This window comes from Delphinus delphis, chromosome 8 (assembly GCF_949987515.2).
Source record: "Delphinus delphis chromosome 8, mDelDel1.2, whole genome shotgun sequence".
Classification (NCBI taxonomy): domain Eukaryota; kingdom Metazoa; phylum Chordata; class Mammalia; order Artiodactyla; family Delphinidae; genus Delphinus; species Delphinus delphis.
In genome coordinates, this window is record NC_082690.1 from 93,889,258 (window position 1) to 93,916,812 (window position 27,555).

At 43.2% G+C, this 27,555-nt stretch overlaps 1 protein-coding gene across 1 annotated transcript; it reads left to right on the top strand.

Annotated features, from left to right (window-relative positions):
* The first annotated feature begins 14,866 nt into the window (after positions 1-14,866).
* LOC132429182 (E3 ubiquitin-protein ligase RNF113A-like) lies at positions 14,867-15,607 on the top strand. The gene has a single exon (XM_060017384.1). It carries the CDS (start codon positions 14,867-14,869, stop codon positions 15,605-15,607), a length of 741 nt encoding a protein of 246 aa, XP_059873367.1.
* Positions 15,608-27,555: the final 11,948 nt, after the last annotated feature.

Genomic DNA, 27,555 nt, shown 5'->3' on the forward strand with positions numbered 1-27,555 from the left:
AGAGAAGCCAATTGCATAAATAGTCTAGCCGTGTTTCAATACATGAGTTTTCCAAAGAAAACCAACATAGTTTAACATACACTATTACCTCAGCATCCATACTAATTAAAAAAAGAAACTTGTCCATCATGTAAAGTTTCTTACTTAGAAAATAGAGCATACCTCATTAACAAGTGGTGCACATAAAAATAGTGGGGTTTTTCCATTGACAATGGTTAACTGTAATTTCTATTTCCAAACCTGTGGATATTTGTTTTGCAATGTTTCCTAAGAATTCTAACATCTTTGAAGAATTCTAATAACTCCTTGATAAATGCTTTATTGCAATGTTAAAAAAAAAAAAAGAAAATATAGCATAAATGATTCAAGTGAGGGTGCATCTGACCTGGAAAAATTACCCCAAAGGATACTGCTGAATGCTGACAGGACTACAGCCTCTGAGACTTCTCTAACAAATGTTTGTTTTGATGCTCACATTTCTTAAAAGCACGTAATCAAGGAGAATAAAAATAAAACCTTATCCTCATTAGTAGGGGATAGTGGGAAAAGTCTTAAATCTTGAGACAAAAAAAAATGAGTTCAAGCTCTTAATTACTGGGAATGTGGGTCAAGACAGTGATCTTTTTTTAAGTGAAGTATAGTTGATTTACAATATTATGTTAGTTTCAGGTGTACTGCATAGTAATTCAGTCTTTTTGCAGATTATACTCCATTATAGGTTATTACAAGATAATGGCTATAATTCCCTGTGCTATTCAGTATAACCTTGTTGCTTATCTATTTTACACACTATATCTGTCTCTCGTTCCCTCTCCCCTTTGGTAACCACAAGTTTGTCTCCTATATCTGTGAGAGACAGTGATCTTTCTTGAATCTCAGTTTGCACACATGTAAATTGGGAATAATAATACTTACATCACAGAAGACAACGTGAAGGCAGTTTGAAAAGCATAACCCCCTATTCTATATGAATTATCAATCCTGAACACCTTACAGAAAAACAGTTTAAGAGTTCAGAATAGTTTCTTGTTCCTAAGAGTATGTGCATTTTTTTTTTTGAGTATGTGCATTTTAAATGAGAGAGCTTGGAGAAGACAGTGTTAAGAAATAGACCACCCACTGATTTTATGTTATCTCGTGAAAGGGCAGTATTTGTGGGTTGTTCCAGCACCCTTTACATCCTATTAGAGAGATTGCCTCCTGAGCAAGATAACACCTCTTTAAGTATATGCAGGCTCACCATGTACAGTTATCCAGCCAGGGTATTTACCTAAGAGCTAGGGATGCCATTCACATAGACTGTAGCAACAAGCACTTCTTGGGGTTGGATAGGGCACAACCTGTATAACCGTTGACCACAGATCCGGTTGGGGCTTAACAACAAGCTTGCTAGATCAAAATGGGTTTTCCCAATGAATTCTCAAATGGGAAGATGCCATTGTTAGAGTGGGGAATAAAGATCAGCTACTAACACACTTGGTGTGAACCTCTTTTCTAAAGACCAGCACAGAACCCTTCTTCCATGCAGGGTTAGGTAAGAACCCACTTTTCTCATTTTGTGCATGATGTAAATAATTATTGACTTCACAGGGCTGTTGTAAAACTCAAGTGGCATCAAGACAGGGCAAGAACTGCCCCTGTCTATCCTTATACCTGTGCCCTATCCGCAGGTAAAGGACTGCCATTAGTAAGCTAAGGAAGCTCACACAGGGACCTACTGAGGCTTGGATTTAGGTTTCAAATGTTAATAAACAGATAATCTGCCTGGAAATGCAATTTCTCATCATCTCTACATTCAAAGAAACTGTCACTGCGATGAAACAAAAGTGTGACATCACCAAGGCTGTGGCTTTCAACCTTTCTGTAGATCAGGATACCTTGGGAGCTTTAAAAAATACATCAATGATGGATCTTCTCCACCAAGAGACTCTGATTTAATTGGTTTGGGAATAGTGCCAGGTATCCAGAAGACCATGCTTACAAGCCAACAGCACAAATGTCACCAGCTTACGAAGGAGACTTCTGTGAGACACTAGAAAAAGCCAGAAGGAGTCCGAAGACCTGATATCTAGTGCTGCCACTTTGACCCCGTGCGAGTCACATGTCTTCTCTGTGAAGGTCTTAGCACATTTTTGACATAAAAGTTCTGAACCCCTGAGCTCTAAGCTTCCATCCACTAGCTCGTTATGAGATACAACCTCATGTTTGTCATTAAAGTGTGACTTTCAAAACTTTAGCTTTTCTGAGACTCAAATTCTCCACCTGTCAAATCAGGAGGGGGCAATGGACTAAAAGAACAAGCTCAGGGAGTGCCCTGAAAACAAATATGCTCCGTCTCCCTATGATTTTTCAGCCAGTAAAACACCTCTCAGATGTATCTGGTAAGAAACTGTTGCCCTCTGTACTTTCATTGGTTTCTCCTCACAGGAGAGGGAATGATTCATCTAACATGGGAGGTGGTAAGAGACAGACATCCCATCCTCCATATACCTCTACTGGGGAAAGGCAAACCTGCTACGTGTCCCCTAGGAGACCTTCCTCTCCCAGGCTCCCTGCCCTCACCTGGTATGAGGCAGTTGGCTACCAGCCCAACCCTTTCTAAATGCAGATCCCAAAGTCTAGCTGCAGCAAGTGTTGGGGGGTAAATGAGGAAGGGCATCTGGATCCAAGATATGAGATCCAATCCAAGCGATAAACCTGAAATTGGAATCCCTAACTATTGTATATATTTTGCAAGTGATCCAGGATTCAAAAGCAGGATGGATCTTGATTAACTGGCCACTAAAATTCCAAACCAAATATCCTCCATATGTCTCCAAAGGGTTGTTGTAAGGATCCAAAGAGATAATGGATGAAACAGTCCTTGCTTCCCCATTACTTCTCCAGTAAAAGAAGGTGCATTTCTTAGACACCTATCAACCAGGCTCCAAGGCAAAATGAAGAATACCACTTATTCCAGGGATTCTCTTAGAAAGGCAACCTCATGTTTTAACCATGAGTCTCAGTAATTGCTTAATGAGCATGGCATTTTTTCCTTCCTGGTGCCACTGCTGTACACCAAGCCTCAGAATTCTAATGGAAATTTCTCCTCCAGCCAAGTTCACTCCTGGCCTTTGAAGAAAATACTCAAAATGGTTTTGTCATTCACTCTGTTTTCTGGTTAAGCAAGGAGAAAAGCAGAGCTGGAGTGAAGCTGTCGCCTAGTACAACACAGTGGGGAGAGGAAAGGTAGCATAGTTTTTAAAGACTGTCAGCTTTTAGGGCTTCCCTGGTGACACAGTGGTTAAGAATCTGCCTGCTAGTACAGGGGACATGGGTTCGAGCTCTGGTCCGGGAAGATCCCACATGCCGCGGAGCAGCTAAGCCCGAGCGCCACAACTACTGAGCCCGCGTGCTACAGCTACTGCAGCCCGCATGCCTAGAGCCCGTGCTCCGCAACGAGAAGCCACCGCCACGAGAAGCCACCGCAATGAGAAGCCCACGCACCGCAACGAAGAGTAGGCCCCACTCACCCCAACTAGAGAAAAAGCCCATGCACAGCAACGATGACCCAACACAGACAAAAATAAAAATAAATACAAATAAATTTTTTAAAAATTTAAAGACTATCAGCTTTTGGGCCAAGCAGGCTGGGCCTGAATCCTTGCTCTACACTAACTGTCTTGGTCAGCTCAGGCTGCTACAACAGAATACCATAGACTAGGGGGGTTTCTGAACAGCTGAAGTGTATCTCTCACAGTTCTGGAGGCTGGGAAGTTGAGCCCGCAACCTGGTTCATAGATGGCTGACTTCAGGCTGCATCTTCATACGGCACAAAAGGGCAAAAGAACAACCTGGAGACTCTATTATAAAGGAGTCGTGGGGCTTCCCTGGTGGCGCAGTGGTTGGGAATCCGCCTGCCGATGCAGGGGGAACACGGGTTCGTGCCCCGGTCCGGGAAGATCCCACATGCCGCAGAGCGGCTGGGCCCGTGAGCTATGGCCGCTGAGCCTGCGTGTCTGGAGCCAGTGCTCCGCAATGGGAGAGGTCACAACAGTGAGAGGCCCGCGTATTGCCAAAAAAAAAAAAAAAAAAAGATATAAAGGAGTAGTGGAGCTCCACCCTCATGACTTAATCACCTCCCAAATGCCCCGACCTTTTAATACCAGCACACTGGGGGATGGGATTTCAACACATGAATTTCGGGAGGACACAAGCGTTCGGTCCATAACACCGACTGTGAGACTCTGGATGATTTGCTTAATTTTACTGAGCCTGTTATCCTGACCATAAAATGGGGATGACAGTGGTATTTCTCCTCTCCAGTGATGAGAAGATTCCATAAGATGCTGCGTGCCCTGCATCTAGTGCAGTGCCTAGGACATGATACCCACTCCATTAATTTATCTACCTTTTGTATTTTCCATTAGCCACTTACTAATAGCTGGGCAATATAGGTGGTCTCTCTGAGCTTTGCTTTCCTCCTTGGAAAACAGAGATAATAAAAGACCTACACTGGATAAAGAAGATGTGGCACATATATACAATGGAATATTACTCAGCCATAAAAAGAAACGAAATTGAGCTATTTGTAATGAGGTGGATAGACCTAGAGTCCATACAGAGTGAAGTAAGTCAGAAAGAAAAAGACAAATACCATATGCTAACACATATATATGGAATTTAAGGAAAAAAAGCGTCATGAAGAACCTAGGGGTAAGACAGGAATAAAGACACAGACCTACTGGAGAATGGACTTGAGGATATGGGGAGGGGAAGAGTGAGCTGTGACAGGGCGAGAGAGAGTCATGGACATATACACACTAACAAACGTACGGTAGATAGCTAGTGAGAAGCAGCCGCATGGCACAGGGATATCGGCTCGGTGCTTTGTGACCACCTGGAGGTGTGATAGGGAGGGTGGGAGGGAGGGAGACGCAAGAGGGAAGAGATATGGGAACATATGTATATGTATAACTGATTCACTTTGTTATAAAGCAGAAACTAACACACCATTGTAAAGCAATTATACCCCAATAAAGATGTTAAAAAAAAAGAGACCTACACTGAAGGGTTGTCCTGAGAACTGGAACGAGACTAACATATCTATCACTTAGAAGGTACTCAATAAATATAGCTATTATTAGAGTGGTCATGAAACTGGAGAAATTAAATCTAGGTATTTATCAGGAGACATTTTAGGATGAGCTTTTTATTTATTTATTTTAATTTATTTATTTAATTTATTTATTTTTGGCTGCGTTGAGTCTTTGTTGCTGCACACGGGTTTCCTCTAGTTGCGGCGAGCGGGAGCTACTCTTTGTTGCAGTGCGCGGGCTTCTCATTGGGGTGGCTTCTCTTGTTGCGGAGCATGGGCTCTTGGCACACGGGTTTCAGTACTTGTGGTGCACGGGCTCAGTAGTTGTTGCTCCCGGGCTCTAGAGCACAGGCTCAGTAGTTGTGGCGCACTAAGCCTGTGCTTAGTGCAGAAACTAAATTTCTCTGCAGAAACTTAGTTTCTCTGCAGCATGTGGGATCTTCCCAGACCAAGGCTCGAACCCATGTCCCCTGCATTGGCAGACGGATTCTTAACCACTGCACCACCAGGGAAGCCTCAGGATGAGCTTTTTATTTTTTTTAATTTATTTTTTATACAGCAGGTTCTTATTAGTCATCAATTTTATACACATCAGTGTATACATGTCAATCCCAATCACCCAATTCAGCACACCACCACCACTACCCCCCCGGGGCTTTCCCCACTTGGTGTCCATACATTTGTTCCCTACATCTGTGTCTCAACTTCTGGCCTGCAAACCGGTTCATCTGTACCGTTTTTCCAGGTTCCACATACATGCGTTAATATACGATATTTGTTTTTCTCTTTCTAACTTACTTCACTCTGTAGGACAGCCTCTAGATCCATCCACATCTCAACAAATGACTCAGTTTCATTCCTTTTTATGGCTGAGTAATATTCCATTGTATATACGTACCACATCTTCTTTATCCATTCGTCTGTCGATGGGCATTTAGGTTGCTTTCATGACCTGGCTATTGTAAATAGTGCTGCAATGAACATTGGGGTGCATGTGTCTTTTTGAATTATGGTTTTCTCAGGGTATATGCCCAGTAGTGGGATTGCTGGATCATATGGTAATTCTATTTTTAGATTTGTAAGGAACCTCCATACTGTTCTCCATAGTGGCTGTATCAATTTACATTCCCACCAACAGTGCAAGAGGGTTCCCTTTTCTCCACACCCTCTCCAGCATTTGTTGTTTGTAGATTTTCTGATGATGCCCATTCTTACTGGTATGAGGTGATATCTCATTGTAGTTTTGATTTGCATTTCTCTAATAATTAGTGATGTTGAGCAGCTTTTCATGTGCTTCTTGGCCATCTTTGGAGAAATGTCTATTTAGGTCTTCTGCCCATTTTTGGATTGGGTTGTTTGTTTCTTTAATATTGAGCTGCATGAGCTGTTTATATATTTTGGAGATTAATTCTTTGTCCATTGATTCGTTTGCAAATATTTTCTCCCATTCTGAGGGTTGTCTTTTCGTCTTTATGGTTTCCTTTGCTGTGCAAAAGCTTTTAAGTTTCATTAGGTCCCATTTGTTTATTTTGGTTTTTATTTCCATTACTCTACGAGGCAGATCAAAAAAGATCTTGCTGTGAGTTATGTCGTAGAGTATTCTACCTATGTTTTCCTCTAAGAGTTTTATAGGGTCCAGTCTTACATTTAGGTCTCAAATCCATTTTGAGTTTATTTTTGTGTATGGTGCTAGGGAGTGTTCTAATTTCATTCTTTTACATGTAGCTGTCCAGTTTTCACAGCACCACTTACTGAAGAGACTGTCTTTTCTCCATTGTATATCCTTGCCTCCTTTTTCATAGATTAGTTGATCATACGTGTGTGGGTTTATCTCTGGGCTTTCTGTCTTGTTCCACTGATCTGTGTTTCTGTTTTTGTGCCAGTACCATGTTGTCTTGATTACCGTAGTTTTGTAGCATAGTTTGAAGTCAGGGAGTCTGATTCTTCCAGCTCCGTTTTTTTCCCGCAAGACTGCTTTGGCTATTCGGGGTCTTTTGTGTCTCCATACAAATTTTAAGATTTTTTATTCTAGTTCTGTAAAAAAATGCCATTGGTAATTTGATAGAGATTGCACTGAACCTGTAGATTGCTTTGGGTAGTATAGTCCTTTTCACAATAATTGTTCTTCCAATCCAAGAACATGGTATATCTCTCCATCTATTGATATCATCTTTAATTTCTTTCATCAGTGTCTTATAATTTTCTGCTTACAAGTCTTTTGTCTCCTTAGGTAGGTTTATTCCTAGGTATTTTATTCTTTTTCTTGTAATGGTAAATGGGAGTGTTTCCTTATTTCTCTTTCAGATTTTTCATCATTACTGTATAGGAATGCAAGAGATTTCTGTGCATTAATTTTGTATCCTGCAACTTTACCAAATTCATTGATTAGCTCTAGTAGTTTTCTGGTAGCATTTTTAGGATTTTCTATGTATAGTATCATGTCATCTGCAAACAGTGACAGTTTTACTTCTTCTTTTCCAATTTGTATTCCTTTTATTTCTGTTTCTTCTCTGATTACCGTGGCTAGGACTTCCAAAACTATGTTGAATAAGAGTGGTGAGAGTGGACATCCTTGCCTTTTTCCTGATCTTAGAGGAAATGCTTTCAGTTTTTCACCTTTGAGAATGATGTTTGCTGTGGATTTGTCATATATGGCCTTTATTATGTTGAGGTGTGTTCCCTCTATGCCCACTTTCTAGAGAGTTTTTATCATAAATGGGTGTTGAATTTTGTCAAAATCTTTTTCTGTGCCTATTGAGATGATCATATGGTTTTTATTCTTCAATTTGTTCATATGGTGTATCACATTGATTGACTTGCATATATTGAAGAATCCTTGCATCCCTGGGATAAATCCCACTTGATCATGGTGTACCATCCTTTTAATGTGTTGTTGGATTCTGTTTGTTAGTATTTTGTTGAGGACTTTTGTATCTATATTCATCAGTGATATTGGTCTGTAATTTTCTTTTTTTGTAGTATCTTTGCCCCTGCTCAACAATAAGCTATTCAAGAGAAGAAATTGTGTCTCATTTCATCTCTGCTCTCCCAGTTCCTGATGCCTACAACACAGTAGGAATTCAACAAAATTGTTTATGTGAACTAGACAAACTCCCTAGCCCATACCTCAAGCTTGACTTCATGGGTCAACTCTGGCAAATTTTCAGCCACTGAAGAAACGTTCATTAAGATATTGTTCCTTAAACTGTGTAATCTTCCTCTAAATGTGGTTAGAGATAATACAGCTTTCTCCTGCAATATATGGTCAAGAAAAAGCCCCAGATTTTTCATTAGTCTCACAGTATTCCCTCTGCCTGGAGCTCCGTCCTCCCTCCCTTCTTCTGTCCCACATCTGCTCCTTCTTTCATACCTCAACCTCAACAAACGCTTTCCTCGTCACTTTATGAGCCTATGCATGCTCCCTGCCCTAAACACTCACAGAATCAAGGCATCATAAAGTCATGTGAGTATTTTAAAGATCACCTAGGGTAGCCACTCCTCAGATGCAATAATACCCTCTACAAACACTCCTGCTGAGTGCTTATTCAGACTAGCTTAAATACCTTGCTCGACATGAAACTCACCTCTATTTAAGATGGTCCAACCTATCTTTGGTCAGTTCTTTTAGAAACTTACATTTAGCCCAGACATTTCTCTCTATAGCTTCTGCCACTTTCTTCACTGCAGTTTTGCCTTTTGCAGGTTCCCAGTATGGGATGACTCTGCCTTTGATAGTACAAACTGAATTTAACTTATGGTGCGTGTATATCCTATCCTCACAACCAGATTAAAAGTTTCTAGCAGGCAGTCACCATGTTTTATGTTCTTTGTGCCCAATAGGTGCTTAATAAATATATACTAAATAAATGTTGGAAACACTTCTTTGCTATGTTGCCTACTTTCTCTTGGTCAGACTCATCCCACTGGGGCCACCATAAACAACTGCTTTTTCTCCTCAGGTGCTTAAAAGCAGGGTCATGTAATGCTGAGTAAATGGAAAGAGAAAAGGAAGGAGGAAGAAACATTTTTTTAAATTCCATCTTCAGGTGCACCAGGAAGCAACTTTCTTTTTCCTTTGGCCTATCTTTATTTTTATTTTTTTTAACATCTTTATTGGAGTATAATTGCTTTACAATGGTGTGTTAGTTTCTGCTTTATAACAAAGAGAATCAGTTATACATATGTTCCCATATCTCTTTCCTCTTGCGTCTCCCTCCCTCCCACCCTCCCTATCCCACCCCTCTAGGTGGTGACAAAGCACTGAGCTGATCTGCCTGTGCTACGCGGCTGCTTCCCACTAGCTATCTATTTTATGTTTGGTAGTGTATATATGTCCATGCCACTCTCTCACTTTGTCACAGCTTACCCTTCCCCCTCCCCATATCCTTAAGTCCATTCTCTAGTAGGTCTGTGTCTTTATTCCCGTCTTACCCCTAGGTTCTTCATGACCTTTTTTTTTTTCTTAGATTCCATATATATGTGTTAGCATACGGTGGATGGACCTAGAGTCTGTCATACAGAGTGAAGTAAGTCAGAAAGGGAAGCAACTTTCTCCTGCAGGCACACTATTTGCAACCCTGCCAGTCACATATCAAAGTACGGAACAACCTAAGTGCCTTCTGTTTCCCTCCCAATATGCATGGGAGCTCACATTATGTCCTGGTGAGCTGTGAGCAAAAAGACGTAGAATATATCCCTAATTGCTGTTTGCTTGGATTATTTTGAAAGTGGTCAGAGGGCTCTCTACTTTGCTTAGTGCTGTATGAAACACATCCAAATTTTCACTGAATGTTTAAATGTTTGGTCCACATTCAAGTGTTTGACAGCTAGTTGAGTTTTTTTCAAACCAAAAGAAGATAAAGGGCCCCCACTTCCTGCAGAATACTGAGGAGGGCATTGTTTGACTAATTTAATACTGTCTACGGTAAAGGGACTCAAATCTGGTCCAATTTAGAAAATATTCTGATTTTTAAATATAAGAATGATCAGTGTTTTGTTTGTCTTATATGGGGGCTGGGGAAGTAATGTGACTGGAGACTATATTCATTAAAATTATGCGAATAATAAATATCTGATCATATATATCACTTTGCAAGAGAATATTAAAATGGCACTTTTCCTATTGTCTGTTTGGACTGAAGCCTCCAAACTAAGAATAATAGATGTCAATTACATTCACACTGTAGAACAAGGGGCTAGGTTTGCAAAGATGATGGTCCAAGACAAGGCTTGCAATAGGCCCGATGAGGTTGATTGGCCAATTGAGGAGTGATTAGGAAAACTTTGGTGAATCCCAGGCAATTTCCAAGCGTGGGGGAGCTTCAGAAGAAGCATTTAGAGAGCTTGGCACTGGCCCCTGGAATCTGGGATAACACAGAGACAGTTAATGGGAAACATGCCTGAAAAAGTCTAAAAGCAAGAGTTTGGTCAGCCTAATGGCAGAGTGGAGAGTAGTTGAGACTGCTTGAAAAATGATTACACTCCTAGAGTTTAGTGACACAGTGAACCTGCCTCCTGCTGCAGGCTGCCTGCTGTCTCCACCAGCCCTGAGTCTCCTGGAAGACCACTTGGGGGTGAAGGTAAGCCCAGCAGAAAGAAGCTGAAAGTGAACTGGCAGAGGTCAGGGCTTGGAAGTAGAGGGGTAGGGGAGAACATTAACCTCCAGCAAGAGAAGCACTGTTGGCAACAAAGAAATTGCAGGTACATTACAGAAACCTCCCAGGAAAGGGATAACCTCATCCCTCCTCTACCTGCAACCCTGGAGGAGCCAGAGGTGGCACGTTCAGTGGAAGAGAGGGAGGAGAAAAGCTATGTGAAGAAGCAGATGATCACACCCCTCCCTTAAAGCAGGTTTGAAGCCTGCCTTAGACCTTGGCTAAGGTAATGAGAGAATTTTATAATTGAATGAAAATGTGGAGCTCTGATATTAGACTGAACCTTACATTTCATAACCTAAAAGAGACAGACATTTATTCATTCTAAGAGGAATCAGAAAACTCATGCTCCCTAGCCAAGATTTCATCCTGAATCTAGGAAAAAATGACTTAATGGAGCAAGTTTAACAGAAAGTGGTAAGAAAGAATAAATTTGCTTTCTGCTTGTACCCTACTGAGTCCAGATGACAAAATACATTAGTTATAAATGACTTGCTTTAAAAAAACAAAAATGAAATAAGACAATAACAAAATATTACTCTGAGGATAAAGCCCCAAATCCTCACATGGCATGTGTTTGTGTATCTGGCCCCTGCAAAGTTTTTGAATTTCATTTCATGCCACTCTCTACCACAGTAGCTCCAGCCACATGGCTTTCTCAAAATGCTTTAGAAATACAAGTAGCTTATCACCTCAGGTACACACTCTACCCTCTACCTTGGAATTGTTTGCCCCCTCTCATCTTCACCTGCCTAATTCCTCCTTGTTCTTAGAATGCTCTTGTTGTAAGCAACAAGCACCAGCAGAAACTTAAGCAGAAAATGAATTTATTGGAAAGGTAGGAAGTAGCTCACACAATCAAAGACTATTAAAAAAAAAAAATTATGTTGGGGCTCCCCTGGTGGTGCAGTGGATAAGACTCCACGCTCCCAATGCAAGGGGCCTGGATTTGATCCCTGATCGGGGAACTAGATCCCACATGCATGTCAAAACTAAGAGTTTGCATGCTACAACTAAGGAGCTGGTGAGCTGCAACTAAGGAGCCCAAGAGCCACAACTAAGGAGCCTGCATGCGGCAACTAAAACCTGGTGCAACCAAATAAATAATTTAAAATATAATAATTACTTTAAAGACACAACTGGAAAATAACAGAAGCCAAGGAAGCCTAAGCAATTAAGATGGCAGGAAATGATGGGCAGTCTATTCTGGAAAAGGGATCATCCTCAGCTTTTTGTTTTGTTTTGTTTTGTTTTTCTGGAGAGTTACTCCCAGGTTAGGACATGTGCCCACCCCTAACTAGGGGAGGGCAGAGTGTTTGGGTACAATGAGGGAACAGAAATTTCTCCAAAGAAAATCAGGACACAAGTTACACAATAATGGTAGGCAGGCAACACAACTGAAATCCACTTCGTTTAAGGACCACTTCAATGTTTCTTCCTCTGCCAGTTAGTAGCCACAGACTCTTAAGCAGGCTATTTATAATATCTGTGTCTCAGTTTATTAATCTTGAGATAGTAGTATAAGTATCTGCCTCATAGGTTAGTGGTGATGATTAAATTAATGAATATATGTAACCCACTGAGCGAAGTGCTAGCACATAGTATTAGCTAATATTATTTTTTAGAAAAATTTTCCATAACCTCCCTAGTCTTTGCCAGGTTAGTCCATTATATTCTCCCATCCCATCTTGTATTTCTCCTTTGAGCACTTATCATAAGTAAACTTGTAGAATTATTTCTGTAATTTTTACTTAAATGTGTGTATCCCACTAACCTCATAAGGGCAGAAGAAACATTTATCTTTTTCACCTTGTATTCTCAATGCCTAAGTGCATAGCATAGTGTATTAGGCTGACTAATAGCTCCCAAAGATACCCAGGTCCTAATCCCTGGAAGCTGTGAATGTTACCTTATATGGCAAAAGCAACTCCAAAGATGTGATTAAGTTAGGGATCTTGAGATGGGAAGATTATCCTGGATATATGGGTGGGCCCTAAATATAATCACAAATGTCCTTATAAGAGGAAGGCAAGGGGAGATTTGACTACATAATACGAGAAGGCAATGTGACATCAAAAGCAAGAGGTTGGAATAATGCAAGGAAGGGCTCACAAGCCAAGCAATGCAGGCAGCTTTCAGAAGCTAGAAAAGATGAGGGAACACATTCTCTAGAGCTTCCAGAAGGAACCAGCCCTGCCAACACCTTGACTTGAGCCCGGTGAAACTGATTCTGGACTTCTGGCTTCCAGAAATATAAGAGAATAAATTTATATTGCTTTAAGCCACCAAGTTTGTGGTAATTTGTTATGGTAGCCATAGGAACTAACACTCAGGCACTCAAAAAACATCTATTGAAAAATAAATGAGACTTAGAAAATGAACAAAAAAAGTATCAATCAAAGCCAGCATAGAAGCTGATGTACAAGACTAATCTTCATGACAAACATAAGACTGAACAACTTATTTTGGTCTACACATCTAATATCTCATTATAGGTACATCAGTTAAATACTGAATATCCTTGTACTTGTCAAGGATTTTAGTTGAAAATTGAAGAAGTTATCATTGACTGGGAATGATAGGGGCCAGGAATTTATTCAAACGGTAGCATATGTCTCAGACTCACCAGGATGATTGAAGAACCAGGTTCAAGGCCAGCCATGTATGGTGTGCATTACAACACAGCAGCCCTGTTGAAGATCTGCAGCCAGGAGCAACATACAAAACATGCCACATCATTGGCCTGGGGAAGACACCATTGGTTCTTCCACCAAACACAGCATTGTATTACCAAGCACTGACTGCCACCATTATTACCGCAGTTTCTGATCTTCCTGTAGCACTGCAGCCAGAGAGTTCCCCAAGAGTCCTAAATTGCAGTAAAGGCTAGGAAAGTAAGGATTGGGCATTTTCAGTTTCTGTAGTAGGAGACATCTCAACGTCTCAACAAGATTCAGAATGGGAACAAGGGAGATTCCCCAAACGTAAGAAAAAATGGGTCAGGTGATGGGTAACCATAAGGGAAAGATAAATACATACTACAGTCTCATATCCAAAGCTTACACTGAACTGATTTTCAAGCATCAGACTTGAACATGAATTCACAAAACCAGAATGTGCAGTCATGCATCTAATGACCTCCTGTGTTTGATCACTTCTAAATTCAAATTAAAGCAGGTAACAATACAGAAGATATTGAGGTTAAATACATCAATATCTAATTTGATCATTAAATGAAATGAAAATGCCTTAAGGAATTTTTAAAGACTGATTTCCTTGGTCAGATCACCAAATGGCATGAAGAAATGCCTGGTTTAATCTATCACATTGTCCCATTAGATTTAATTAAAGCCGTATCAACTACCTGCCAAAAAAATAAGTAATACCTTATTTGGGGCAACCAACTAACTAGAGTTTGGGGTAAATATTAGATGTCATTACAATAAAGGGAGAATAAAAATCCCAGACCTTAGATTATCAGAGTCTACCACTTAAAATAGCCATACAACTAGTATTTTGCCTTCTTCTGTATTAGGCTATGTGCTAAGCACTGGGAGTTTTTTTTCTTTTTGTTTTTTAATGATTAATGAGGAATCCCTGAAAGAATTTATATTCTGCAGAGGAGTTAAGGAATAAAGACATGTAAATAAACTAATTATAAAAAATAAATAAATAAACTAATTATAATAAGTTGTAACAGGTGATCTAAGAGATGTGCTATGTGTTGAATTGAGCCCACCCCCCCAAAATTTATATGTTGAAGCCCTAGCTCCCATTACTTCCGAATGTGACCTGATTTGGAAATGGGATCATTGCTGATGTAATTAGTTAAGACGAGATCAAACTGGAGTAGGATGGGTCCCTAATTCAATATGACTGCTGTCCTGATAAAAAGAACACCATGTGAAAAGACAAACACACAGGGAGAAAGCCATGTGACCACTGGAGTTATGCTACCACAAGTCAAAGAACTATGGCCACTCGTGCTCCCGCAGTGTCCATGGCCACGCCTTTTTCCGCAACCGATTTTGCACGCACGTGCGGTGACGTGAAGAAGCCCCGCCCCACCCAGCAGGCCACAGCCGTTTGGGAACTCGAGACTCTTAAAACGGCAGAGCAACTTTTTCCAGGAAAGATGACAGACCAGATGTGCACCTTTCTTTTCAAAAAGCCTGGGCGAAAAGGGGCTACAGGTCTCAGAAAGCGGCCGATCTGCCACCAAGAGTCCGGAGACGGCAGCAGCAGCAGTGATGAAGGCAGCGCTGTGGTTAGCCGGAAAAAGAAGCGGGCGACCCACAATCCGATGATACAGAAGACCCCTGGCAGTGGTAAACAGAAGGCAGCTTATGGTGACCAGAGTAGCCAGGAGGAGGAGAACGAGCCTGAGAGTCTCGGCGTGGTCTATAAGTCCACTCGCTCAGGGAAACCCGTGGGGCCAGAGGATATGGGTGCGACTGCTGTCTACCAGCTAGACACAGAGAAGGAGCGTGACGCACAAGCCATCTTTGAGCGCAGCCAGAAGATCCAGGAGGAGCTGAGGCACAAGGAAGATGACAAGATCTATCGGGGAATCAATAATTATCAGAAGTACATGAAACCCAAGGATACATCTATGGGCAATGCTTCCTCCAAGATGGTGAGGAAAGGCCCCATCCGAGCTCCCGAGCATCTGCGTGCCACCGTGCGCTGGGATTACCAGCCCGACGTTTGTAAGGACTACAAGGAGACTGGCTTTTGCGGCTTTGGAGACAGCTGCAAATTCCTCCATGACCGTTCAGATTACAAACATGGCTGGCAGATCGAACGTGAGCTTGACGAGGGTCGCTATGATGTCCATAAGGATGAAAACTATGAAGTGGGAAGCGATGAGGTGTAAATACCGTTCAAGTGTTTCATCCGTTGCCAGACCTTCCAAAACCCAGTTGTCACCAAGTGCAGGCTGTAAGGCCAACTGGCCTGAGGCAGGGGAACGCAATCAGACTCACGGGTTGCATCAGACCGAAACTTTCCGGACTACTCAGTTCCAGGAACTGACCTGGGGACTTTCCACCCGGCCCAGCCTTCCCGCCTTTAGAGGGGTGGGACTAACGGTCCCAAGACTGATGCAACCGGCACCAGATATTGCCACGATACCCGAAGAGACCACCAAATAAGGAATAACCTGTGCCCTCCCGGATTCACCACACCCCTTTCCCGTCTTCCCCTATAAATTCTGCCCAAACCCTCGCCCGGGCGCGACTTCCCTGGCCCCTTTCTCTCGGACCAATGAACCTCGCCCGGGAGCGTTCCCAAATAAAGCTTGTTTAAGCTCTCCTCCATCTTTGGTGCCGTTCCTTACATTTGGTGCCAAAACCCGGGAGGGGTACCAAGCCCCGCGGGTTACCGCGCGGGCCGCTCCTCCCCTCCCCCAGGAGACAACCAGGGAACCTCTACTCATCCACCCGATCCCGCAGAAAACAGGGTAAGTTCCCCTCCCTTGTTCCCTCCGACCCTCAGAGTCCCTGCCCACCGGACTCCCTGTCCTTAATCGCGGCCGCGTCAGGGACTCCTCCGTCCTCTGTCCGGGCCTCGGGCAACTGTGGAGACGTCCCAATCACCTGACCGCCCTCTGACCTGCCGTCAATTGGAGACTGAGACCAGGGACGCCTCTCTCCCTCTCCATTCACTCAGGGACAGACTAGAGGTCATGGGAACCTCACAATCGAAACCAGATCCTAAGACGCCCCTGGGGTGTCTCCTAGCCAATTTTACAGCCCTCGGCTTCTCCCAAGATCTCCGTTTCCGATGGCTTATTTTCTATTCCACTGTGGCCTGGCCACAATATCCTCTAGAAAATCAATCCAAATGGCCTCCTGAAGGGACTTTACATTTTAACATCCTCCGTGATCTAGATAATTACTGCCGCAGGACGGGTAAATGGTCTGAGGTCCCCTATGTCCAGGCCTTCTGGTATTTACGCTCCCGCCCTTCCCTCTGCGTCAATTGTTCCACTTCCAAGATCCTTCTTGCCAAACAGACATCTCCTACATCCAAGGCCCTAATTTCCTTTGACGGTGACCCCTCTCCACTAGCCGACCCACCCGAATGTCTCGCCTCTAGCTCCTCCAGAGCTCCTCTCCAACCTCCACCCTACCCTGAAGCGGTCCCTCCTCCTCCCTAACCTGCTCCGGCCCATCCAACCGCTTCCCCGCCTCCCTCAACGGTTTCTCCTCCCACACCCCTTGCTTCACCAATTAGTGCACATACACGCTCTAACGACTCCCAAGATCCAAATCTCCTCTGCCCTCTGAGGGAGGCAGCAGGAGCGGAAGGATTAGTTAGAGTTCATGTTCCCTTTTCCCTCCAAGGTCTCTCTCAAATAGAAAAGCGATTAGGCTTCTTTTCTGCCGACTCTTCCCACTACATCAAAGAATTTTGCTACCTCTCTCAAGCTTATGATCTAACCTGGCACGGTATCTTTGTGATCCTATCTTCTATCTACCCTGACCCCTGACGAGAGGGAAAGAATTCAAACTGCTGCCCGAAACCATGCAAATCAGGTTCAACTTATCGACAACTCCATGCCTGTCAGAGCGACTGCCATACCTGGCACCGATCCAGGCTGGACTTATCAGGATGGCCAAGATGGCCGTCGTAAACGCGACCTCATGATCCAATGCCTCCTGGCTGGCATGCAGGCTGCCACTCATAAGGTAGTCATTTTTGAAAAACTAAAAGAGATAACCCAAGAACCTAACGAAAATCCAGCTATCTTTCTCAATCGCCTTACAGAGGCCTTAACGCTCTACACCCGGCTGGATCCCGACACTCCGGCAGGGGCAACGGTCCTAGCCACCCATTTTATTACCCAGTCAGCCCCGGACATCCGAAAGAAATTAAAACGGTTAGAAGATGGCCCTCAGACCCCTATTCGAGGTCTGGTAAAGATGGCCTTTAAAGTCTATAATGGCCGTGAGGATTTGGCAGAATCCAGCCGACAGGCTCGGATGCACCAGAAGGTGGCCCTCCAAACCCAAGCTCTTGTAGCCGCCCGAAGGCCGGCCATCTCCCATGGATCACAGCATCCACGGGGTCCGCAAAAGGCAACCCCGCTGGGGGCCTGCTTCAAATGCGGAAAAGAAGGCCACTGGGCTCGCCAATGTCCCAATCCCCGACCTCCTTCTAAGCCCTGTCCTAGCTGCAGGCTAACGGGCCACTGGAAGAGTGACTGCCCTACGACTGGCCCTCCCTCAGCGTCTCCATGCGGGGGGCAGGCCGACCCAATGGCATTACCACTCGAACTGCTGGGATTGGCTGACGACTGACGGCGCCCGGACTCGAAGACCCCCATCACCCTCGCCGAGCCCAGGGTAACGCTACAGGTAGCGGGTAAGTCCATCTCTTTTCTGGTGGACACGGGGGCTACCTATTCGGTCCTGCCTACCTATTCCGGGCCAGTTTCTCCTTCCCAGATCTCGGCCATGGGTATTGATGGCAAACCATCCTTCCCACTCCAGACTGGTCCACTCCCATGTCATATCGAAGGACTCCCTTTTACTCATTCCTTCTTAGTCATACCATCCTGCCCAGTTCCCTTGCTAGGCCAAGATGTCCTTTTCCACTTAGGGGCCTCCCTCCAGCTGGTTAGACTTGACCCTAAGGTCTCCTCCTCCCAACTCCTGCTTCCTCTTCTCGGCCTGTCTCTAGAACCCTCCCCCTCCTATTCCCCTCTTCCAATCACACCAAACCCAATTAATCCCCAAGTTTGGGATACGTCTAAGCCCATAACAGCAACATACCATTCCCCCGTCCTCATCCGCCTAAAGGACTCCTCCAAATTTCCATCAAGGCCCCAATTTCCCATCTCTGAGACTCACCTTAGGGGCCTACAACCTATTATCACCAGACTCCTAAACCAGGGACTCCTTATCCCCACTGATTCTCCCTGCAACACCCCCATCCTGCCTGTCCGCAAGGCCTCTGGGGATTATCGCCTGGTCCAGGACCTCCGACTAATAAATGAGGCCATAATTCCTCTCCACCCAGTAGAACCAAACCCATACACCTTGCTCTCCCATATCCCCCCATCCACAACCCACTTTACGGTTCTGGATCTCAAAGATGCCTTTTTCACTATCCCCCTACATCCCGACTCCTATTTCCTCTTCGCCTTTACCTGGACAGATCCGGATACTCATACTTCCAGTCAGCTCACCTGGACAGTTCTTCCCCAGGGCTTCCGCGACAGTCCTCACCTCTTCGGTCAGGCGCTGGCATGGGACCTCACTTCCTGCTCCCTTACCCCCAGCACACTCCTTCAATATGTAGATGACCTCCTCCTTTGTAGCCCATCTCTCAACCTCTCAAGACAACATACTGCAGATCTCCTCAATTACCTTGGCTCTCGCGGTTATCGGGTCTCCCCAGCCAAGGCTGTTATCTGTATCTTCTGTAACCTACCTGGGGCTCCACCTTACCCCACCACAAAAGGTCTAACAGCCGACCGCACCCGGATTATCCGTGAACTCCTGCCTCCGGAAACAGCGGAACGAGTTCTCTCCTTTTTGGGCCTTATAGGATTTTTCCAGCAGTGGATCCCTAACTTTGCTCTCCTCGCTAAACCCTTATATCTAGCCGCTAAAGAAACCCCTCAAGGACCCCTCACCTCTCCTTCTGCCGTTCGACAGGCCTTTCTCACCCTCCGTAACGCTCTGATATCTTCTCCTCCCCTTTCTCTGCCCAACCCAAACCAACCTTTTCACCTTTTTGTGGATGAACGGGCCGGAATAGCCACTGGTCTCCTTGCCCAGCCTGTAGGGCCTTCCTACCGCCCCGTGGCTTACCTCTCCAAACAGCTAGACCCAACCATTCGGGGATGGCAACCATGCCTTCGGGCCCTAGCAGCGGCAGCCGAACTGACCAAACAAACACTCAAACTGACTCTGGCCCACCCACTAACCGTGTTTTCCTCCCACCGGCTGGCCGACCTTCTAGGCCACAAGTCTCTCTCCCTCCTGGGCCCCTCCCGCATCCAGGAGTTCCACCTACTGTTCATTGAAAGCCCTGCTATCTCCCTCGACCTCTCCCCCCGCCTAAACCCGGCCTCCCTCTTGCCTGTCTTCGATACCGGGACCTCCCCTTCCCACTCCTGCCCCCAAGTTGTGGAGGCCCTCAGCCCGCCGAGAGAGGGACTCTTTGACACCCTTCTTTTCAAACCCGGACCGCACCCTCTTCGTAGATGGCAGCTCAATACTCGGTCCTGACGGACGCCGATGGGCAGCCTATGCGGTGGTAACTATCTCAACTATTATCGAGGCTAACAGCCTCCCAGAAGGGACAACCTCTCAAAGGGCTGAACTGATAGCACTCACGCAGGCCCTCGACCTCTCTAAGGGCCAAAGGGCCATCTTTCTCCCTATGGTCGCAGGCATTTCCCTCGCCTCCTCTCTCGTTGCTGCGGGCATCGGGGGAGGAGCCCTAACAGTGTCTCAACATCCCGTGACCTAGAACAGAAACTCCAGCTAGCCATCGAGGCTTCTGCCGCCTCCATCACCTCCCTCCAGCGCCAGATCACCTCAGTAGCCCGAGTCGCTCTCCAGAATCGATGAGCCCTGGATCTCCTGACGGCCGACAAAGGAGGTACCTGCCTCTTCCTACAGGAGGAATGCTGCTATTACATCAATGAAACAGGACTCGTCGAAGACAACGTAAACGCCCTCCATCGCTTAAGAGAAGAACTTCAACGCAAACACCAACAGTCCGCCTCCCCAAGCCCCGATCCACCCTCTATACCTGGCTAACGCCAATCTTAGGCCCCTTAATTCTCATCTGTATCTTGTTCATGCTTGCTCCCTGTTTTCTTAGGTTCCTTCGCAGGCGCATGGAGAAAGTCTCTCGGGTGGCCACAAACCAAATGCTCCTCGGCCCTTACACCTTGCTTCCTACAGAACCCCCCACTGGTCTCCCTTAAGCCTCAGACCTCTGGTCGCCCGACTCCCCTTTCGACGCCCCCATTCAGCAAGAAGTAGCCAGAGATCAGAACGCCGCCCCATTACACGAAAGATGTCGGGATGTAAGGCCAACTGGCCCGAGGCAGGGGAACGCAATCAGATTCAGAGGTTGCATCAGACCGAAACTTTCCGGACCACCCAGTTCCAGAAACTGACCTGGAGACTTTCCAGACCACCCAGTTCCAGGAACTGACCTGGGGACTTTCCACCCGGCCCAGCCTTCCCGCCTTTAGAGGGGTGGGACTAACGGTCCCAAGGCTGATGCAACCGGCACCAGATATTGCCACGATACCCGAAGAGACCACCAAATAAGGAATAACCTGCGCCCTCCCGGATTCACCACACCCTTTCCCTTCTTCCCCTATAAATTCTGCCCAAACCCTCGCCCGGGTGCGACTTCTCTGGCCCCTTTCTCTCGGACCAGTGAACCTCGCCTGGGAGCGTTCCCAAATAAAGCTTGTTTAAGCTCTCCTCCGTCTTTGGTGCCGTTCCTTACACAGGCATTATTTCTGTGAGAGCTGTGCACTGCAGCATTTCTGTACCACTCCGTGCTATGTCTGTGACCAGCAGACCAATGGCATCTTCAATCCAGCGAAAGAATTGATTGCTAAACTAAAGAAGCATAGAGCTGCAGAAGAGGGTGGTTCTTCTGATTTCCCAGAAGACCCCAATGAGGGTCCAACTCCCATTACTTAATTTTCCCATTATTCTCAAATCAAATATTGTTTTGGGGGGGAAAAAAAAGTCCTTCCCTAGTACCTTCAGAGAGGGCATGGCCTTGTCAGCACCTTAATCTGTCTTCTAGCCTACAGAACTGTGAGATAATAAATTTCTATTGTTCTGGGCCACTCAGTTGTTGGTACTTTGTTATGACAGTCCTGAATCCACTGAAGTTGCAGCATAGAAAATCAATATACAAAAATCAGTCACATTTTTATACACTAACAATGAATTATCAGAAAGAGACATTAAGCAAACAATCCCATTTGAAATACGATCAATAGAATAAAATACTTAGGAATAAATTCAACCAAAATGGTGAAAGATCTGTACACTGAAAACAATAAGACATTAATAAAAGTATTTGAAGATGACACAAATAAGTGGAGATATTCCATGCTCAAGGATCAGAATTATTGTTAAAACCTCCATACCACCTAAAGTGATCCACAGATTCTATGCAATCCCTATCAAGTTTCCAATGGCATTTTTCACAGAATAGAATTAACAAATCTAAAATTTGTATGGAACCACAGAAGAACCCAAATGGGCAAAGCAATCTTAAGAAAGAAGAACAAAGCTGGAAGCATTGCACGTCCTGATTTCAAACTATAGTACAAAGCTATAGTAATCAAAACAGTATAGTATTGGCATAAGAACAGACACAAAAATCAATGGAACAGAATAGAGACCCCAGAAATAAACCCATGCATATATGGTCAATTAATTTACAACAAAAGAGCCAAGAATATACAATGAGAAATGATAGTCTTTGCAATAAATGGTGTTGGAAGACTGAATAGCTACATGCAAAAGAATGAAATTGGACCCCTATCTTACCATACACAAAAATCGACTCAAAATGGATTAAAGACTTAAGCATTAAAGACCTGAAATCATAAAACATCTAGAAGAAAACAAAGGGGGAAATGTTTTGACATTAATTTTGATGATGATTTCTTAGATATGACACCGAAAGCACATGCAACAAAATCAGAAGTAGATAAGTGGACTACATCAAACTAAAAAGTTTCTTCACAGCAAAGGAATCAGCCAACAAAATAAAAAGATAACCTACTAAATGGGAGAAAATATATCTAAAAAGGGTTAATATCCAAAATATATAAGGAACTCATACTACTCAATAGCAAAGAAAACAATTTGATTTAAAAATGGGTAAAGGAACTGAATAGATGTGACAAACAACTGACCAACAGGTATATGAAAAAGTGCTCAGTACCACTAATCATCAGGAAAATACAAATCAAGACCACAATGAGACACCTCACACCTGTTGGAATAGCTATTATGAAAAACAAGAGATAACAAGTGTTGGGAGGGTGTGGAGAAAAGCGAAGTCTTGTATACTGTTAGTGGGAATGTAAATTGACACAGCCTTTATTACTATTATTACAAATAAAGAAGGCAGAAGGAAACTTTTGGAGGTGATGGACATGTTTATGGCATATATTGTGATGGTGGTTTTATGGATATATATCTCCAAACTCATCAAGTTGTGTATATTAAATATGTAAAAATTTTTTACATCAATCATACTTCAATAAGGGGTTTAAAAAATATAATCTGAAGATATAACTCACTCCACCATCCTCAACAAATAAGCAGAAATGATACAATAATTACTAACATAGGACCACACAAAATGCAAAATGTAGACTTAGTGCAGCTTTAATAATTACAAATTAGGCACTCTTGTTGAGAGACTACATTCTCAAACTAAATCAGGACGGACATTTTTGTAATTTGGAAAATTTATAGCTAATGACATAGAGTTCCCAAAACACATTCTAAGTTAAAAAATGTCTAGCACAAATGTCTACATGGTTCATTCATTAATTCCACAAATATTTATTGAGAGAAGCTTTGTGTTAGGCATTGACCGTGACAATAGATAAAGCTTTGCATAAAAATATTACCAAGTAAGAAAGATATATTAGCTATACAATAAATGGAAACATTTATGGATTTAGACTGCTAGGCAACTACTTCATTTTTTTTACATTAAAGAGTTCGTTCATACCCAAATTAATCTATAAATCCAAATACAGTGCTAATCAAAATCATAACATAGTTTTTTACAGAACTTATATCAATTCTAAAATTCATAGGCAAGACTAAAGGGTCAAGAATAATCATAATTATTCTGGGAGAAAGGATGGGAGACTTACTAGATCTTAGGATATATAAAGCCATAGTAATGAAGACAGTACTGTTTTGCTTCAAAGAGGAGCAATATACTAAGGAAACAAAAATATTAGAAACAGAGCTATACACATATGGAAATGTGATATAAGACAAAACTGGTATTTCAGATTCCTGGGAAAAGAATAGACATTCAATAAATTGTGTTGGAACCATTGGCTTTCTATATAAATTAAATTATATCCCCTTATCACATCATATATGAATTTTTATAAGTTCCAGATGGATGAGAGACCTTAATGAAAGAAGCAAAATTTTATAGCTATTAAGAAAAATACATGCTTCTATGACTTTATGGAAGTATTTCTTTGGTTATACATAAACTTGACCACATCAAAATTAAAACTTCTGTAAGACCAAAGCCACAATAAACAAAATTAAAAGTCAACCCACAGTTTGGGTATAGATCTTTGTAGCATATGTAACAAAGAGTTAATTATATGAAAGGATGATGTTAGGAAAACCAAGACTTGGCTGAGAAAAACAGATCCAAGAAACACACATTCAAGATCAGAAACCTCCAGCTGTCACTCCCTTCAGAGCTTGTACAGAGACGCAGTTTCAACAAAACTGACACCACCTTTCCCCTAAACCTCTGATTTATATGTGGATGAAAGGAAGTTATAAGTTGTCTTTTGTTTGTAAATAGAAGCTATTTTTCCTTCTTTCCCCTCTCTCTAAGGGAAGGGAAGGAGGGGCTTCCTCTCCCCCAAACCAAGGGAACACTCAAGACAATGACTGGTAGTTTGACGATGGCTGCAAGAAGGTCATATTGGTATTTTGCTTCTGGTAGGATGTTTACTTAGCCACTGAACTTGATGATCTTCCTTGCACTAGTGGAGTAGGAGAAGAGACGATTGGGAGTGAAGGCACGGTGGGAGCCCACAGGGCAGAAGAAGGAAGTTCAGGACTCCTGGATCCCAAACCTGCATTCCAGTTTCCTCAGATTTGGGGCTACAGTCTTGCCGGTGATGGTTACATCATAAAGCAAACAGGCACTCAGTTCAAAAAAATATTCTGTAAAGCTGTCAATTGAGGATCAGTGGAAGATATAGCCAATCATGAAAGGAACCCACAATGCCTTCAGAGGCTGCTTGAGAAGAGACCATCATCAGCTGAATCTGTGGGAACCATTATCTTGTCCTATGGAGTCCACAGACATCAATCTCAAACACCATTTAAGGCCAACCAAGGAAAGAACTAAGCCTCAACACTTTAGGAGCACGAAGCAGGGAATAATCTGCCTCACATCACTCCTGCCTGTCCAACATCCCATGTGTGTTGAGATTACACGTGTCCCATACGCACCGACACATACTGTTCCAAACTCCTACCCCCTGCAAGTCTCACCTATTTAGGAGGGAGAGCTAGAGGATTATTTATTTATTTATTGGCTGCGTTGCTGCACGCTCTTTCTCTAGTTGCGGCAAGCGGGGACTACTTTTCATTGTGGTGCACGGGCTTCTCATTGCATTGGCTTCTCTTGTGGAGCAGGGCTCTAGGCACGTGGGCTTCAGTAGTTGTAGCAGTCTCAGTAGTTGTGGTTCATGGGCTTTAGAGCGCAGGCTCAGTAGTTGTGGCACACGGGCTTAGTTGTTCCATGACATGTGGGATCTTCCAGAACCAGAGCTTGAACCCGTGTCCCTGCATTGACAGGCAGATTCTTAACTACTGTGCCACCAGGGAAGTTCCTAGGGAATTTTTTAATCGAATAAGAGACTTTGATTTTAAAACACTCAGGAATAAATTTTAGAAAATGTTAAGAGTCTGTTCTAATAATGGAATGTGGCTGAAAAGGAATGCAGATGCTGAGATATTGTCCTAGTGGAAAACGAGGCTTCAACATAGTACAGTTGGTAGCAGTTGACGAAAAAAATAAAAGCATTTGAGTTTATACCTTGATGAGTCAAGTTTCCTCACAAAAACACTAGAAACGTGTATCCATAGTATATAAAGAATACTTTCTAATTAATACAAGAAAAGAATGCCCACGAGAAAAATGGGTATTTTCATCATCTAAACTTAGTGGCTCAAAACTAGTCATCATTTCTTTGCTTTTGAGTCTGCGATTTTGGCAGGGCCCCAGTGGAAACAGCTTGTCTCTACTCCTTGTGACACTTGCCATGGCTGGCAAGTCAAAGGTGACTTCTTCATATGTCTGGCACTTCAGCTAGGATGGCTGGAACAGCAGGGAGACTAGAGGGACATCTCTCCTCATGGCCTCTCCACGTAGCTAGATTGGACTTCCTCACAGCATGGCAGTCCCAGAGTGGTTGGATCTCTAACATAGTAGCTGGCTTCCTCCAAAAAGCAAAAGTAGAGCTTGCCTTGTTTTCTTAGGCCCAGACTGGCACCATGTCAATTCTGCCACATTCTATTAGTCATCCAAGAGAAAGGTGCCCTCATTGTCCCAAGACATAAAGATGTTCATCACAGCATTGTTTGCAATAGTAAAATACTGGAAACAACCCAAATGCCTAATTAGTACTGTTTAGATAATAAAATATGTTATATTCATATAGTGAAGCAGAAGAAAATTAATAAATGGGATCAATATGCATCCACAAGACTAGATCTAAAAACAATGTTGAGAAAAGATCGTTAAGAAGTCATACACTATGAAACAAATTATATAATTTTTTTAAAAAACACAAACTAGAACTACATATCTTTGCATATATATAGTGAAAGTATTAAATCATGGACTGTAAGGACACACACCAAAATCAAGATGGTAACTGCCTCCAGGAAAGAAGAGAAAAGCAGTGTTCTGAGAAAGGACAAAGTAGAATTCAACTTTATTTGTAATGTTTCAACCATTTTATTTTTTAAATCTGGTGGAAATATGATGACATTTTAACATTTTTGATGGCTTTTTACTATATTAGTATGGAATATTCTGAAGCTTAAATCCTCTTCAAATTTTAAAAAACTTTGAGTTACCATGTATTAAAATTGCTAATCTAGGTGGTAGGTCCAAGATACTTAATTTGGATACTTCAGTCAAAAGCTATGAAGGGTCTGAGATTTTATTCTATTTATAAACTAACAATGTAGCCTGCCACAGTTTCACGTATGCTAACAGAACACATGAGACTCCTGGGTCAGAAATAAAGGACTTATTACTCATGATAGTAAAAGTAGCCAGAGTATCAGCACTTGTGCCAGCTCCCAAAATCCTAGTTCCCATAAGACAATAAAAAGAAGGTTGTATTATAGGAGATTAACACTGACTTACAGAGCCCTAATTTTCTGTAATGAGCAGAAGACCGCTTGGCCCATGCTCTATATACTATCTCTATGTTCCAAGTCTGTAGGAAAATCTGTCCCTTGCTCCAGAAGGAGACGTTAGAGCTATCCTCCAAGGCTGATTGCTATACTGTAAGTCCTCTACATGTGAACCTTCAAGTTGCAAGCTTTCAAAGATGCGAACGTACATTCCATCAATGTCAGGCATGAGTGAAATTGCAGTTTGCCCTCCGTCTCTTATTGCTGATGATCATTCAGCTCTACCATCTCCCACCTCCTCTCCCACCTCCAGTCAGTAACTCTTCTTGCCTGTTCACTCAATGTCAGCTCCTGGACACCAGCTGTTGTATTGTACTACTGTGCTTTTCAATGTATGGTACTGTAAGATTTAAAATGTTTTCTTTATTTTTTGTGTTTGTTTTTTATGTATTATTTGTGTGAAAATATTGTAAGCCTATTACAGTACAGTACTATATAGCAGATTGTGTAGTTGGGTACCTAGGTTAACCCTGTTGGACTTACAAACAAAGTGGACTTATGAACGCGTTCTCGGAAAGGAACTTATTTGTATGTGGGGGACTTACTGTACAAGCATCCTTGAAAAGATAGTCCAGGACAAAGGTAGCCAATGCTTTTGCTCATA

What these genes read in the sequence shown, in the direction of transcription:
- LOC132429182 (XM_060017384.1), top strand. Translation starts at nt 14,867, where the DNA reads ATGACAGACCAGATGTGCACCTTTCTTTTCAAAAAGCCTGGGCGAAAA.